The 15,895-nt window shown below is 54.5% G+C and overlaps 1 protein-coding gene across 11 annotated transcripts in view; it reads right to left on the bottom strand.

Moving 5' to 3' along the window:
- Window positions 1-15,895, bottom strand: part of Cacna2d2 (calcium voltage-gated channel auxiliary subunit alpha2delta 2) — a 133,782-nt gene that overhangs the window by 13,492 nt on the left and 104,395 nt on the right. For 10 of the 11 annotated variants that reach the window (XM_052719894.1, XM_052719826.1, XM_052719833.1 and 7 more), the window contains exons 5-17: window positions 11,405-11,449; window positions 8,131-8,272; window positions 5,098-5,229; window positions 4,879-4,936; window positions 4,147-4,197; window positions 3,915-4,014; window positions 3,621-3,779; window positions 3,275-3,382; window positions 3,097-3,175; window positions 2,525-2,574; window positions 2,262-2,351; window positions 1,986-2,057; window positions 1,706-1,780 (exon numbers count right to left, since the gene is read on the bottom strand). In XM_052719894.1, coding sequence (XP_052575854.1) covers window positions 1,706-1,780; window positions 1,986-2,057; window positions 2,262-2,351; window positions 2,525-2,574; window positions 3,097-3,175; window positions 3,275-3,382; window positions 3,621-3,779; window positions 3,915-4,014; window positions 4,147-4,197; window positions 4,879-4,936; window positions 5,098-5,229; window positions 8,131-8,272; window positions 11,405-11,449 — 1,161 coding nt within the window. The remainder of the gene's footprint in view (window positions 1-1,705; window positions 1,781-1,985; window positions 2,058-2,261; window positions 2,352-2,524; window positions 2,575-3,096; window positions 3,176-3,274; window positions 3,383-3,620; window positions 3,780-3,914; window positions 4,015-4,146; window positions 4,198-4,878; window positions 4,937-5,097; window positions 5,230-8,130; window positions 8,273-11,404; window positions 11,450-15,895) is intronic. The other variant, XM_052719899.1, reaches the window with a different exon arrangement.

Below are 15,895 nucleotides of genomic sequence, written 5' to 3'. Positions count from 1 at the left end.
AGAGTTGAGGGGCTCAGAGGGCTGTGCAGGGATCTCTTAGACTGTGAGCTGCTCTCTATTCTGTTTCCCATGCTGCTTGCCTTTGGCCAAAGGTCCCCCTCCTGCCATATGGCCCTAAGTCGGCCTCTGAAGCCGGGCTGGGTGCCCCTCATACACCAGCCCCCACCAAGACTGACAAGCCCTGTAGGCAGGCACGCTTCATTTCCCACGGAGGTACCAGCCAGCCCTACCTCTGCACCTGCACGAGGCCCACGGAGCTGTGGCTTTTGTACCACTGTGGCCCTCTTGTACCTACTGCTTTCTCAAATTATGCTTTCCTGTGCCCATTTCAGTGTCGTCATACAGGAGGGAGAGCCTCTCGGGACTCCTGCAGGCCCGGTGGAAGCCGAGTAGGAGGGAGTGGGATCTGGGGACCAGGCTTTGCCTCTGATCGTTTTCTTACTATATGTGGGATCTCTCAGGCCAGGCAAGGGTTCCACACGGTTCAGGCTTAAATTGTTTCACATTTCCCTCTTCCCCTTGCTTTCAGAGCTGAGACCCAAGTTCTCCAGCCAAGCCACCATCCCACCCCTTCCCTGGCTCCAGCTTCTGCCTTTGGCTTTCAGGCTTTTGTCTGGAAGAGTTCCCTCTGCTCCCCCTCCCCAGTTCTGCACCCAGCACACTTCTGGGCAGAGCTGAATCTGGCTTGCCCACCTGCCGAAATAATTTGGATGTGAACCTCAAATGGGTTTTATGGGTTTTTTTGTGTGTGTTTTTTGGTTTTCGAGACAGGGTTTCTCTGTGTAACAGTCCTGGACATCCTGGAACCCACTATGTAGATCAGGCTGGCCTTGAACTCACAGAGATCTGCCTGCCTCTGCTTCTCAAGTGCTGGGATTAAAAGTGTGAGTCACCACCACCTGGCTGGGTTTTATGTTTTTAAATTAAAGAAAAAAAATCAAAAGAAGGGACTGGAGAGATGGCTCAGCAGTTAAGAGCACTGGCTGTTCTTCCAGGGACCTGGGTTTGATACCCAGCACCCACATAACAGCTCACAACCATCTGTAACTCCAGGGGAGCCAATGTTCTCTTCTGGACTCCACAGGTACCAGGCACACACGTGGTGCACAGACATACATGCAGGCAAAATATCCATACACACTGAATTTTTTAAAAATCAAAATAATTATTCTCTTTTATGATATGAAAATAATATGAAATTCAAATACCAGTGTCTACAAATAAAACTTAATGGGCCACTAGGCATGGTGGCGCACGCCTTTAATCCCAGCACTTGGAAGGCAGAGGTAGGCAGATCTCTGTGAGGTTGAGGCCAGCTTCGTCTACATAGTGAGCTCCAGGACAGTCAGGACCATATAGAGAGACCCTGTCTCAAAAAGCCAACCAACAAAAATGAAGTGAAACCCTGTGGGCCACAGCTATGCCCATGTGTTTGCGACTTGTCTGCAGCTGCTTTCACAATACAATATTAACATGGGAAATGGATGTTTAGGTCAGCAAGACCTGCCTGAAACAGTCACAGCCTAGTCCTTCACATGAAGCTTGCTGGCCCCAGCTTTGGATCAACCCCCTTGGGAAGTCTTTCTTGATTCTCTGAATTCAGAGGCCCCTGTGAAGGCCCTTCAACCCCTGTATCTCCTCTGCTGAGCCTGGCTTGTATCACCGTGGGAAGCAGAGCGGGGTAGTGGGGTAGGTGGACACTTACCGTGTAGTTGGGAGTCAGCCTTTTGATGTCATTCAGGGCCACATCGATGCCCATCACACCCAGGATTAGCTGGTTCTGGGCACAAAGGAATGGGATGGTACACTGTAATGAACCAAGTCAATGGTGGAACCCCCTGGCCCAGGCCTCACACTGAAGGCCTCAAGGTGCTGACACAGATAGTCGGTCTACCCAGTTTGTAGGGTGTCCTATCCCTCCTCCATCCCCAGACCTGCTAAAGGCATGCCAGTCCCTCCCCCAGATAACCCACTGGGCACCTCACCTTCTTTTCCCCAGGGCCATCCTGTGTCAGGTTGAAAACAGGGAGAGTCCCTGTTACCACCAACCCCAGCCCCTGAAGGGAGAGGAGGAGGATGGGGTCTCCTGTGGCCATTGCTGTCCCCACTCCGAGTGTTCAGAGAAGGGGCTCAGGCATAGGCCATCTCTATCATTTTCCTTTACTTGGTCAACGGCAATAAGGGGGCCCTCAAGGGTCTTGCCCCTGTGGGCATGTCCCCGAGGGAGGGCCTCCAGTCCCCTCTTTGCCCACAGGCCTTACCAGCGCATCTTCATACACGTTTGTCCACTGCACCTGCTTGGCTTCCTTGCCTGCCAGGACCATGGGCCTGCCCAGCACATCTAGGTACTCCTGGGTAAGAGGAAAGGTACTAAATGTCCTTTTCCCACGCACTTTCTTTCATCTGCTGTCATGTGCCACAGCAGCCACCAGGGGTCGCTTTCGACCCACGGCAGTGGAAGGCTCTCAGCAGCAAGCAGAGGGAGGCAAAAGACTGAGAGGGGCGGCCTCCCCCACAGCCTCACCTGCGTGTTGATGCGGATGGCTCCAATGGAAGGGATCTCGAAATAGTAACCTGTAAAGGGGGGAGAGGTGGGCCTGTCTGGTACAGCAAGACCCACAGCGCAGGGGTACTGCCCCCCTGAGGGTATATCTGCAGCCCTCTGTGTATTGTCACTCCCCCCAAACTCCTTTGTGCTCTCTGCCACTGCCCAGGCACTGTGACCAAGGCGAAGAAGAGGATAGATTGTAGAGGTCTAAGGAAGCAGCAGAGGTGGGGTGGAGGAAGGAGTCTCATCCTAGGACATCAGTAACATTCAGAGTTTACCCCGATGCACAGAGAGATGGACTGGTCGGCAAACAGATGTAGGAGCAGGAAAGGTGGACAGATGGACAGTGGATATATAGCCAGATGGGCAGAAACATGCTTTGTCAGATAGACAAGTAAGACAGCCCACCAAACAGACAAAGCAATGGACAGCCATCTGTATGGAAGGACCGATAGACAGTGAGTGAACACACAGCTGGACATATGGATGGACAGCTGGCAGCAGGACACAGCAGGCAGATGCCCTGGTAATGAAATCCAATGAGGTACCTTTGTTGGTGCAGGCCATCCACTGCAGGGGTGTGACGTCATAGTTATGCTGCCCTACAGAGAATGTGAACACACGCACCTGTCGGAGCAAAGAGGTTATTGCTGTGGCCACTTGAGGACAGCCCTCTCCTGTCCTGGGCCCAGTTCAGGGCAGCCACCCACCAGGGTTGAGCCTCACCGTCCGGTTGGGCCAATTATACTTCTCAAAGACATCCTGTACGCGATCTTCGCCCCCATCCGTGAACATCATGATCATCTTATTGCAGTTAGCCCGAGTGATGTTGGACTAGTCAAGGGTGAACATAGAGTCAGGCAGTCCTTGGTCTCTCACAGGTCCAGGGTAGGGCCTCCCTCCTCTGGCAGGTAAGCTTGGCCCTCTGGCCCTCCTCCCTCACAGTAGGCGGGCTATCTGTCTAAGCTGCCTGTTTAGTGTTAACAAGGCCATCCATCTTTATCTTCCCATGTCACTAATCCTGGTCCCTTGCCCACCCCTGGCCACCCATTTGCCCACCCGTGGGGCTCACATTCTGTAGCTGGTCAAAGGCATACTCAAAGCCGGCCTTGTAGCCTGTGGTGCCCTTGGCCACCATGCCCTGCACGGCTTCCTTGAACACCTTCTTGTTACGCACATTGGCCTGCACGAGGTGTGTGAAGCAAGACACAGGCTGCGCCTTCTCGTTGAACTGTGGGGATAGTGGGGTGGTGAAGTGGCTGCAGGCTGGCCAGTGGGCAGCTGTTGCCCAAGGCTGATGGTTGTCATGGGAGCAAGTTGGATGGGGGTGAGTAGTTCCCAGCCTGCCTGCCACTTGGACACTCACTGAGGCCACGTTCACATAGTCATCATCAGAGAGTGTGTCGAGCATCTCACAGACGGATGTCTTCATCAGCTTCAGCGTCAGGCCACTCACGCTGCCACTCCTGGAAACCAGGCAGGGGGGGGCTACGTACGTGTGGGCTCTCAGGTTTCTCCCGCCCTTCCCTCGTAATGTTCTCAGGCAGCAGAATCCAACCCTGGCCCCATCCCAGTTCCAGCCTGCAGTGCTCACTCACACATCCACAATGATGACCATGTCCTTGGGCGACGAGGCCCCCTGTATATACCTGCGGATGAGAAGCCTCAGTTAGGGACAGCACCCCGGGATCTGTGGTTCTTCCTCCTTCTACCTACTTATTGATTCATGTACTTCTATTGACCATGCGCTACATGGGTCAGAATGGGTCTGGGCACTGGGGAGACCATGCTCTATAAAAAAAAGACAGTCCTTTCTCATGACATGAGTGATTTGGTCCCTTATTAAGTAAACAAGAGGCGTGGGGGGCAGGTAATCCCCAGAGGGGCAGAATGCTTCAATGGCTTGTGTCCTCTGCCCCAGGTAGAGGCTCCACAGAGTCTGGTTGTGTATGAATGGGGGGATGAGGGATGGTCATGGTGTAGGGGGAGGAGGGTAGAGCAGAGGGCAGGGTATCTAGGGATCAAAAGGAGTAGGGTGGGGCTGGCTAGCCTGGCAGAGGCTGTATCTACCCTTGGGAACATCTTCACTGGTCTGATCTCTCAGTCCTGAGTGGGTGGGGAGGACTGGGCAGTATGTGTGGGGGCAGAGGCAGCTGGGCGGCCTGCCTGGGTGATGGGATCCATTTTCCAGTGGCAGCGATGTGTGAAATGAAAATTGGATAGAGCTGGCTGCGCCCTGCTCGGAGGTCTGGATATTGAGAGGGAGGGGAGCAGGCAAGAGATGGGGAGCTGAGGGGGTATCTCTCTTCAGCCCCTCCTTGCTCACTCACCAGGGTCGTCTTCGGACGTCGTACAGGTCGATCTTCTTGGGGGCTCGCCACGGTGTGGCTGTGGAAAGAGAGGGTGAGGGAGCCTGATGGACGGGCCTGACTGGAGCAGATGGGTATGACAAGAACGACTTGGCTTACTCCGTGCACCTCAGGATGGGTGGGCTTAGAGATGGAGCAAGATGGATGCTGGCTGGGCCAAGGAGAGAGGCTGGCGCCTACCTGGGTAATAGCGGGTGACTCCCGTGGCACTGCCGAAGACTTGCCACAACAGTGTAGGGTCTTGCCTACGGTTCTCGATGAAGACATTCTCCAGGGCCTCTGTCCAGTTAAGCTCATTGAGGATGACAGTGGCTGGGGGGGCAGGGCAGAAGGCTGGGGTGGGGAGCTCTAGGCTGTCCCCTGCTAAACCCCCCTCCACGACACTGATGCCCAAGCCTCCCACCTCAATGGCCTCCTCTACTTTCTGCCTGCCCAGACTTTTATTTTTCAGGATCTCACTTGGGGCCATACAGCTCCCCAAGGAAGATTTTCTTGCCCCTCCTCCTCCAAATCATCAAAGGAACCTCTCAGCCTACCCCTCAACCAGGCCTCAATGAGCAAGCAGGGCTGATGTGGCTTGTGGCCCGTGGAGAAAGGCTGCCTGGGTGGCAGGGAGCTGTGAGCTGGGCCCCCATCCAGCATGCTGCCTGGAGCCTGAGGCTGGTCCCCAGGGAGCTCACCCACTCAGCATGCACTCCAGGCTGCAGCCACAAGAAAGCAATTAAGGGCCTGCTGATGGGGCTGGAATTATTCAGCTATTAAGGTACCTGATAAGCTGGAAGCCACTCAGCTCCATGATTAATCAACTGGGGCCAGGAGCAGGCAGGGGCAGAGGCGGGGGCTGTGGAGGGCAGAGGTGGGGCCAGGATCCTATTCCAGCACAGGCCCGTGCACTTGCACACACATGCACACGAACATACAGCCTGCACCCTCGGCAGGCATTCCTGCCTCTAATCGCTGCTTCCAGCTAAATGTAGGAACCCTATCCCCTTACCCCCAAACCAACCTACCCAAGGAACCCAATCGCTGCCATGGGTAAGGGCACACAGGAGCTCTTCTATGCTACCACCAGTTAGTTACCCATACCTTCCATTCCCTAACCCCTGTAGTTGCACACGAGTGACCCCTCCCTCCTGCCAGATCCACCCCTCCACACCTTCACAGGTCTCTACCCTGTTGAACAACCTGGCTGACATTCCTGTCCCATAACTCAGGGTGTCCTTAAGTCTACCTGATGTGTGTGTGTGTGTGGGGGGGCACATGTTTTTATGTATACCCTGTACCAGTCCTTGAACAGAAAACAAAAACAAAACAAAAAAAACAACCCAGGAATGAGACATCTGCTTCAGCCAGGCCTCTGACTTCAGTATTTCTTCCTAGTTTCTTTCTGTCTTTGCAGGGGGAGCCCTGCCACTACACCCTCCATGATCCCCATCAGAGATCTCAAGTAACAGCCAGAGAAGGCTCTCTCAAGGCTTTGATTCCCTCAGAACAGATGAGCTGTGCTAGACAGCCTCCAAAGGCCCTGCCGGTGGCCCTGCCAGGGGCCTGACCCCCTCACCCACCGCTCACCTCACCCACCCCTCTGGCCTCCCTTTGTGTGTGCGCGCGGGCTCTGCAGCGTGCCTCTGCCATCTAGCGCCTTCTCCTTGGCTTTTTCCCCTCTTTGTCTCTGTGGTTCCCCTTAACTGACCACACTACGAACACAAAACCTATTTCTATCATTGGCTCTGCCTATTGAACACTGTGTTATGGTCCTGTTTCTGATTTAGAAGCCTAGCGAGTTGAACACTTTCTGTTTTTCTTTTTCAGGAAAAAAATGAAGTGAGGCCCTCAGATGTTTCACATAATGCCATTTGTCTTGTGAGTCTGCCAGGGATGCCTGTCTATCACCGGGCCTCTCAGTCTTTCTGTCTGAGAAACTTGGAAGACCCTCAGGCTACCAGCGGAGGGGTAACCCCTGCTCCAGGTGGGCTGTCCCTACAGACATCTGTGACCACATAGACATATCGGCAGGACACACCGATGCAAATACCCCCACATGCACACACACCCCTATACCACACCCATGTGCACACACTGTCAGATCACACTGAGTTGGGAAATGGGGACCATGCCCCCTCAGGCAGGCGATTACAGATTTAATTAAAAGTGACACAGTAAATAAAAAACATATAAAATGTAATTTGTGTGGGTAGCGAGGGGTGACTGGGGAGGGTGGTGTGGCTCCTGTTTTAATTAGCGTGCCTGCTTGTGATAGTGCCCCTTGACCGGCTCAAGGAGGTGGTCTCCGGGCAGCCTGCTGGTGGGGGAGCATTTCCCCCCCCAACCTGAGGTCACCCAGAAGACTTGGCTGACGTGGCGGGGGGGGGGGCTTCCTGGGACACCCTAGGAGTCCCTGCTTTCTGAGCCTATACAGCGGCTCCACCACCTCCGCCCTCAGGTCCCCAGCCTCCCAGCCTCCCAGTCCGGTGGATTCTGAGCCTGTCCTATAGGCAGGTGCTCAAAGAGTTGAGTCAGAACCAGGGCCTCCGATCTACCGCTGCAGGGAATTCCCGAGGATTTGGAGCCGTGTAGAGAGAAGACGCCAAGAGCCGACCACCAGATGAGGAGCCTCGGCAACAGACGTAAGCTCTAGTGACCTGGTCGCCCCGCTGTGCAAAGCTGCCCTGTCCCTGGGGCTTGGAGTCTCAACTACATTTTCCTGGTCCCCGCTTCACCACACCCTCTGGCTGCTCCAGGCTAGAAACGGTTTCCCACTCTTCAGCTCTGTATCACAGCAGAGTGGGTTAATCAGGTCTGGGGCTGCTGTTTATGGTGGGTGGCTTTCTGTCCCTAATCTCTGTGTCCATCTTATGCTTGGGTCTCCCAGACCCTCCTAATAGAGTCAGAGAAGGGCAAGGATAGCAAGGAACTGCTTTGAGGGAATTCAGCCTGGCAGTGAGAAGCAAGATATATGCACACGGTGTGTGGGACTGGTGCACACAGAGACTTGAGACCACGCCGGCAAAGCTAAGAGGCTGTGTTTCCAGCTGAGAGTGCTGAAGGCCTGGATGTGGGTCAGTCAGAGAAATGAACATGTATGACCTTGAGTGCAGGGGGCTGGCCGGAGACAGGTGGCACTAGCCTTCCATCTCAGGGAGCTGGGAATGCTTAGGAAGTGGGCTTGCCCCCGTGTAGGGGGAAGGGCTGTTCCCACCCTCTCACACTCACAGCCTTTGTAGATGTCCGTGGGGATCTGCACAGCCGTGTAGGAATAGTTGACTTTGTTCTTGAAGTTTGGGTCCTCCATGAAGTCCAGCCTTAATGTGCTGGTCTTGGTACCCCTCTCCACGTCTTCACCCTCAGGGTCATCCTGCAGAGAGCACCCCCACCCGTGTCAGGGCTGGAAAATGGGGAGCACGTTGGTTAGGTTTGCAGGTGAGGACGGGAAGGGCCAGAGCCCAGGAGAAAGGGTCACCTTAAGGACAGAGGTTGTTGCAGAGACAAGGGACAGATGGGGGGACATGGGGAAACATGGACATAGCGTAAGGACCCCTCCCCCAGAAGGCTTGTGGATTTACCTGCCCTTGCCTAACGCATCCACCATTCATTTGCCAAACCCCGACTAAAACCGAAGCCAAAACGACCCCTTCTCCACATCATTGAAAAGCAACTGCCAGTGAAGGAGGCAAGGTAGAACCAGTTAAAGTGGGCTGCGGACTTCTACTTCTAAGGACACGCCTTGTGCAAACGGTAGAACCAGTTAAAGTGGGCTGTGGACTTCTACTTCCAAGGACACGCCTTGCGCAATTGTATGGAGGCCTCCGCAGCTCTGCACCCCCATAACCCCCACCAAGTCCCACCATTCCTTGCATGCAGGCTCCTTGGTACAAGAGAGAGAGAAAGAGAGAGAGCACAAGCCAGTCCTAGCCCCATCTGAGGCACTATCCCCCGTAGCAGGGGAGCTCTAGAGCTGAGTGGAGGCTAGCACAGAGACCAGGTGACCTATAGAGGGAGGGTCCACCATGCCTGCTAGCAGCAGGACTGTAAAGGCCCCCGCGGATTTTCTAAAATGAGCTGCAGCCGCCTGACAGGTGCCAATTATGGTATCTCTCGGCCAGGCAGGCTGGGCATGCGCTGTGCAGCACCCCCCACCGCCTACTACCACAGGCTGGCGGGGTGGGGCTGCGGCTAGAGTGGATGCTGCAGCCCATGGGGGAGCAGGCTCCCGTGCAGGTGTGCAAGCATGGAAGGAAGCCGGTGGAGAGAGGACAGCGGGAAAGAAGAAAAAGCCAGACAGGAAGGCAGAGGAGACACGTGGAATGCTCCACACACTCCCACACCCTCTTCCCACCCAAGACCCTTTTGACTATGCTCGGCTCAGGCTCCATTCGTCCTCTCTTCGCCTTGGGTCTCCAGAGCTGCTCCTCCGCTGCTCCCCGTGGCCCAGACATACCCCTCTTTCTGTGTTCCAACCTCCAGGCCATATCCTAGGCACAGCTCTGAAGTGCCCCGGGACAATCCCCTTCCCTTCTTTCCAACAAAATCCAGGCTTTTGTCCTTCATGCCCTTCACTGGGTACACCCACCTCCTGCTCACTTTGGGAAGCCCCTGAAATGTGCTCGGCAGCAGCTGAGCACACAGGATGGAGTAGGGAGCCAGCGGTCTGGGAGGCATAAGCCACGTCCGCTCCACTTAGAGGGAGAGGCGTGGGAGAAGAAAGCCCCCCAAATGTCAGCGGCAGATGAAGGGCGCTGGAAAATTTAATCTTCCAACTTTCCCAACTAATGTGACATTTGGATTCCATTCTGATAAGCTTTCAGCTGGCGAACTTTTCCTTCCTTCTCTTCCCTTACCCCCACCTTCTGGCTGGTAATTTAAAAGTAAATGGTCTAGAAAGATCTCTAACTGTACCTCTGGCAAAGATTAAAAAACAAAACAACACAACACAACAAGCTTGGGATTTGGTGAGTGTATGCTGTTATTTATGCCGGGCCTGGGGGCTTCTGGCCTCACTGACCCTAGCCCAGCCCCACCTAGAGCACTGCTTCCTTACTGGCTAGTTCCAATCCCCCTGCAAGGACTGAGGGGCAAAGTGAGGCATTTGGAGCCAGGGTTGGGCATCCTGGATAGAGCTGGGGGCTGCTGGGAGCAGGGAACAGTGTCCTGGTCCGGATTTGGGTACAAAGCTGTCCAGGGAGCCTCTTAGTGCCACCCTGAGCGCCCGAGTTCGGTGCAGTGGGCAACTGCAGTCTCCTGCTTTATATTTAATGTACTGATTGCTAAAATTACAGCCCGCTGCCGAGGGGGGTAAGGAATTAGATTCAGGGTCTAATTAAAGGTTCGCTCTTCATTTGAATTTCAGATTCCAGCTTTAATTTTAGCAACTTCTCCGGGAGCCACGGAGCTCAGCCAAGGGGAAGCGCACCTGCTTGAGCCCACCCCCTCCCTCTCGGCCCCCTGCCCTCCCTAAGGTTTCCTAGGCCAACCTGGCACTGTGGCCGCCCGCACAGGTATCCTTTCTAGCTCTCCCACCTCCTGGTGTCATGGGCTACCTCTGCTCAGGCCGGGAAAGCCTCCAGGTCTCCAGAACCGAGAAAGGACTGCTGGACCTTGGGTTTCTGCTGTCAGCATGCACAGGTCAGTACTAGACACTACACCACTGTGCCACCCCGGTTTACAGTTGGGTTCAACCACTGTGCTCCGGAGTCAGACATTGATAAGTTCTCTGAACACTATCTACTCCCAAGTGCTTGAACCCACAGACACTCTTGTTTTTCTCTGTAGCCTTTTCTTACCCCATAGCCATCCTCGCTGAGCTCTTTCATGACGGGGACCTCACTACCTTACAAGCCAGCCCAAACGGACCGACACTCATGGGATATGGAGACAGAGTGGCGGAGGCCCAGCGCCACCCCTCCTGGGAGGTTATCACAGTTGGGCCTCATCTGAAAACAGATGGAGGAGCCCCGCTGCTTCTGTGTCTTAGGTCACCAAGTGATGCAGGGTTAAGCACTGAGGGTGAGGCCAGGCCGTGAGTCCTCTACACAGCCTGATGCGAGGTTCCCTGAATCACAGGGAAGGGAGCCTCCACTGTCCTGGGGAGGGGCTTAGATGTCACCATGTCTCACTCCCACACGCCTTCCTCCAGGAAGGCCCTCCGGACTATTCCCCCCCCCCATACTCCCATGGTGCTCAGAGAGCCCCTCATGTCAGGACTGAACTGTCCTGATGTCCAACACCTTACCACCCTACCCAGCCTGTTCCACATCGTGTGGGGAAGCTTAGCCCACAGTGGTGATGAAGTCACAGCCCTGGAGGGTCAAGGCCCTCTAGGGAGTTGTGGAAGGTGAGAGATTGGCCCACCACAACTCAGCATGGTTGAGTTCAGAACGGTGAGTGTTGAGTCTTAATACCCATTTTACAGCTGAGACCATTGTGACCCAGAAGGGGGAGTGTGGCTCTGGCAGCTTCCTGTCCTCTACGGCAAAGCTGGGACACTTACCAGTTCAGCATCAGCCTTGGCGTCATAGTACATGATGTCTTCCTCCTGGTGATGAGAAAGAAGCCTCAGTGCTCACAGCTCAGGGGCTCCCAAGATGCAGCCTGGGCCCTTAGGTCCAAGTCCTCTAGGACTGATACAGTCCCCTCCTCCACCCAAAGCCACCCCAGGAAAAGCGGGATGAGTCAGTGCTGCTGGTGCCCCGCCCCCCACCCCAAGGCTTATCCTCAGGTTCTTTACACTCTCTAGAAGGATGCTGTACCCCAGGTTCCCCTGACACGGGGTACCAGGGCCTTGCCCTGCAGGCTGAGTGGGGGCAGGGTCAGAGCCAGCTTGGCTGCTGAGAGGCTGGCTGAGGCAGGACCAGGGAGTGAGGAAGAGAGAGAATCAGAGCAGAGCCTGGGTACCAGCGAAATAATGACTTCACACTGCATCTTCCAATTTCTTCTATTAAAAAGCCTGCTCATTACGAGCATGTACTTATTAATTATCTGTGATTTGTTGTGAAATGCAAAGGGGTTTACACAACAGGAGCAGGAATAAACAAAGCTGGGCCCGTATGCCTGCCTGTGGCCCTCACTCACATGTGCCTGCCTGCCCATCCTGGCCCGTGCCTGCCTGTCTGCCGCCTGGGTTCTTGGCCATCTGCACGTCATAATCACCCGCCGCCCCGGGGACCCGTAACACAAACGGGCTAATTTCATGTTTAATGATCTTTAATCAGAACCGAGTGCAGCTGACAGAGGCCGCCAGAAGGTGAACCTAGTGTCAGCAAGTGCCACTCGCACAGAAGGGGCCATCCCACTTTGCCCCATGGGCTCTAGGGCCAGGGCCACTGTCCAAGTCACTCTCTCCAGGTGCTCCTCGGCGGTTTTATGCAACAAAATGCTTTAGTGTTGCACCAGGGATTCCTTACACATCTGGGGCTGTTTCTTTGTGGCCTGATCTGTTTCCAAGGACCTGCCTGCAAAGCAGCATGCACAGAGCGCCTCTCACTCCACGAGGGGTGGAAGTCACATAGGCCACCCTGCCCAGCCAGGGCCCGGTTAGGGCATACTGTGTGACCTTAGGGTTGGGCCACTCTCTCTCTGAATCTCCTTATGCCTCCAGGGAAGAGTTTGGCCAGATGCTGGGTCTGTGGCTAATGGTTGCAGATGGTCTGTATTTGGAAATGTTTAAGGCAACAGTCTCAGGCTGTCTTCATCGGGGGTTCTGGGGTTATATACAGGCTATTGGCTGGACACAGTGACTGAATGCCGGGCACAATGCTTGAGCATGAATATTAGGCCAAAGGTAACTCAAGAGGTATCTCCTATGTGTGGCACACACAGAGACGACAGGACAGGGACAGAGAAGGCTTTATACCCAGGCTTCCACCTGCCCTCCCAACTCATCTCCAGCCTCATCCAAACTAGCTACCCACCTACCCATCCTGGAAGACAGGCCTGGTGGGGGCTGGGGCAGGGCCCAGGCTCCAGGGGGCTCGGCCTTTCCCTGTGCCCGGCTCACACAGAAGCACGTAATGAAAGCTGACATTACATCAAACACAATAAGGAGTTTCGGTTGATGAAGATCATTCCTGAACACACAAACCCATTAAACTGAGGGGAAAAAAATATCAATTCAACACACTCGCAGGCGAAAAGAAAATGTGATTTGTTATCTAAAAGGGGGTTATAAACACGGTTCTGATGCTCTTTCCCTCCGTAATGAAAACAGGCGGGCGCAGTGGGAAGACTACAGATTTCAACCCGGGGCTTCACGTGCCAACTTTTTGGGCAAACCTCCTGCAAGGACAGGAAAGGGCGTGGGTGGGGGCCGGCCACTGCCAGGCTGAGGAAGGGGGTCAGTCTGTGCCCTAGTCATCCTTGGGATGCCCTGGCCCTCACAGGGGCCGTCTCTTCACTGTTCCCACAGTTCTGTTTATTCATCCTGCTGTTTCACAGTCTCAGTGGGAGGTAGAATGTTGGTAGGTAGCATCAGAGATAAAGGAAAAACGGCACACGCGATTGTCAGGTTCCGGTAGCCTACGTGTGGGGCCCGGGTATCTACAGTCTTGCTGCCCCTTGCCTTGGCTGGTAGCCTTGGCAAGGTCACAGGTGAAAATACATGGTAAACACAGCTGTGATTGCTATTTGTGATGCAATACGGAGCTGAGTGTGGCAGGAGAGCCGCTGCAGTGTGCGGGAGCAGGTCCTTGGGAAGGCTTGCAGCTGCTTCTACCAGAGCGGCACCAGGATGTTGGCTTTAGTGACTCATGTCCTGGGTTAAACAAGGAGGCAGACTAGTAAGTGAGCGCAGGGGCCTCGGAGAAGGGTCTGTGGGTCAGACTTCAACCAGGATATTGGTAAGCTCTCATCAGTGAGTAAATACAGACTGAGTAAGCTGGGTGTGCTGGCACATGCCTTTAATCTCAGCACTTGGGAGACAGAGGCCCAAGGATCTCTGTGAGTTTGAAGCTAATCTGGTCTACATAGCGAGTTCCAGGACAGCCAGAGCTACATAGTAGACCTTGTCTCAAAACACAACACCCCAAAACACAAAACCAAAGGTACCAGCTGGTCAGATTTGCCTCAGGAGGCCCATGATGATTTTCAGGATCCACCCCCCGTGTTGTTAATAATGCAAGGATGCCTGGTAAGATCATGCAGTGTCAATGAGCTTTGCATCCAGGTGTCTACCACCCACCATAAAATCCAGAATCTTGAAGAGGACAGAGAATATCAGAGGCCTCTCCAGGAGGTCAACCTACAGCCCACATGAGAGGCTGAGTGTGGAAAGGACCCTTGGGTGATGTGAGATAGGTATTATCCGTGTTGAATGTTTCCCGGAGACTTGCCTCTCTTCCCTCCTTTCGGGGCTTGTTTTGCTCAAGCTTGGCAAAGGGTGTGGAAATCGCCTCCCTGACTCACACACATGACCCCCACCAGGAACCTGTATGCATCGGTGAGGGGTGGGACTCAGTGTGTATGTGCATGCATGGCACGTTTGCTCCTTAAGTAGGAGCCAAGCCTGAGAGGACACGAAGGGTGTTTGCAGCTGTGGAGCAGGGTGAGGAAGACAGTCTGGGACAAGTGGGATAGAAGGCTATCATGCAGATTTGGTGTTTGGTAAGGGAGCTGCCAAGGCTGCCCAGACATGACTGTCACCTGCCCACCAGCCCCCTGTGCAGAGCCCAGGCAGCCACCCAGCCTTACCAGTGAGGTCAGGTGGCCTTCCTTCCATGACCTACTGCCAGCTCAGCTCGACCAAAAAGGACTTTTTTTCTGAGCCGTCTGTTGCTGGCTTGGTAGAGACAGGTGGTGAGCACTATGGCTGGGTTGGACCCTCAGGCCAGGGGGGGCCACCTGTCTGGTCCAGCTGGCTCTTCAGGCCTTAGTCCTGACTTCACAGGTCTCTCTTTAGATTCCCTAGGTAGAGTGACCTCCCCCATCAGACAGGCAGGGCCACTGCCTCCACTAGACTCCCAGGGTATGCTTTATCACCTATCGTATGTCGAGACCAATGGCCTGTCCTCTCTCGCCTCTCCCCGACCCATGCCCTGGCCTAGATCCGCCCTGGTGGTGGCTTAGGTGGCAAACAATGTTGGCACAGTGTGATGTTGGCACCAGGCACAGTCTAGCAGGTGGCCCATCTTCATCTGCCGTTAAGTGTTATGGGTATCAGACCACCTGCTGCCTGTCTGTGTGGAGCCATGGGAGGTACTGCCTGCAAGTCAGGGCCAGGGTCTCTCTAGTATTCCCAAGTCTGGGCGATGGTTACTGGTTCCTTGACCCTGCCAGGATCAAATGTGTAGGGTCATGGTCTGGAACTAGATGGTGGTTTTGTTTTTTTCCTCCATTCATTGGCCCCTTGATTGTATCTCGGCTCTGGTCCTGTGGACTCAAGGATCCCTTAAGTCCCTAGCTGGTGTCATGGGGTATGTATGTGTGTGTATACACAAGAAACCACAATTGTCTGTTCCCTGCTCTGTGCTGTCCACACTGTGAGACCCACGCCCTACTAACTGTGCAGCGAATTCCAGTCTAGCTCCATAAGCCCAGTACCTTTCTGTGCACACAACTTCTGGATACCACCATGCTCCCCACTCAGAAGTAAGAAGAGCATTCCTGGTCACTTTGCCACCAGAGCATTGGGCTGGGCACAAGGATCAGTGGGAGATGGCGCTGACACAGGTCTGTCTGTCTGTCCCTGATCTGAAGGAGTCACGAGTGAGGCAGACAGATGGGACACTTGCCTGGGTACTGTCTGTGATATAGAGGTACAAAAGGAGGTGCTGTGAGTGGTGGGCAAACAGCCCTAAGGTTGGGGCTGGAAAAGGGAATCCTGGGCTTTGTCCTGTGAATTAGGGGACAAGCATGCTCCTGGGAGAAGGCTGAGCCTGGGAAGGGACCTGAGCTTGAGGCTGGGATTGTGACATGGGTCAGCTGTCTCTCCTGAGCATGGAGGAGGAATATGACTCCCTGTCAGTCACCTTCTCAAGGTCACTGGGTT

The sequence above is a fragment of the Peromyscus californicus genome, unplaced genomic scaffold, assembly GCF_007827085.1.
Source record: "Peromyscus californicus insignis strain IS unplaced genomic scaffold, ASM782708v3 Scaffold_11__1_contigs__length_118956290, whole genome shotgun sequence".
Classification (NCBI taxonomy): Eukaryota; Metazoa; Chordata; class Mammalia; order Rodentia; family Cricetidae; genus Peromyscus; species Peromyscus californicus.
This window is presented reverse-complemented; position numbering and strand designations above follow the sequence as displayed.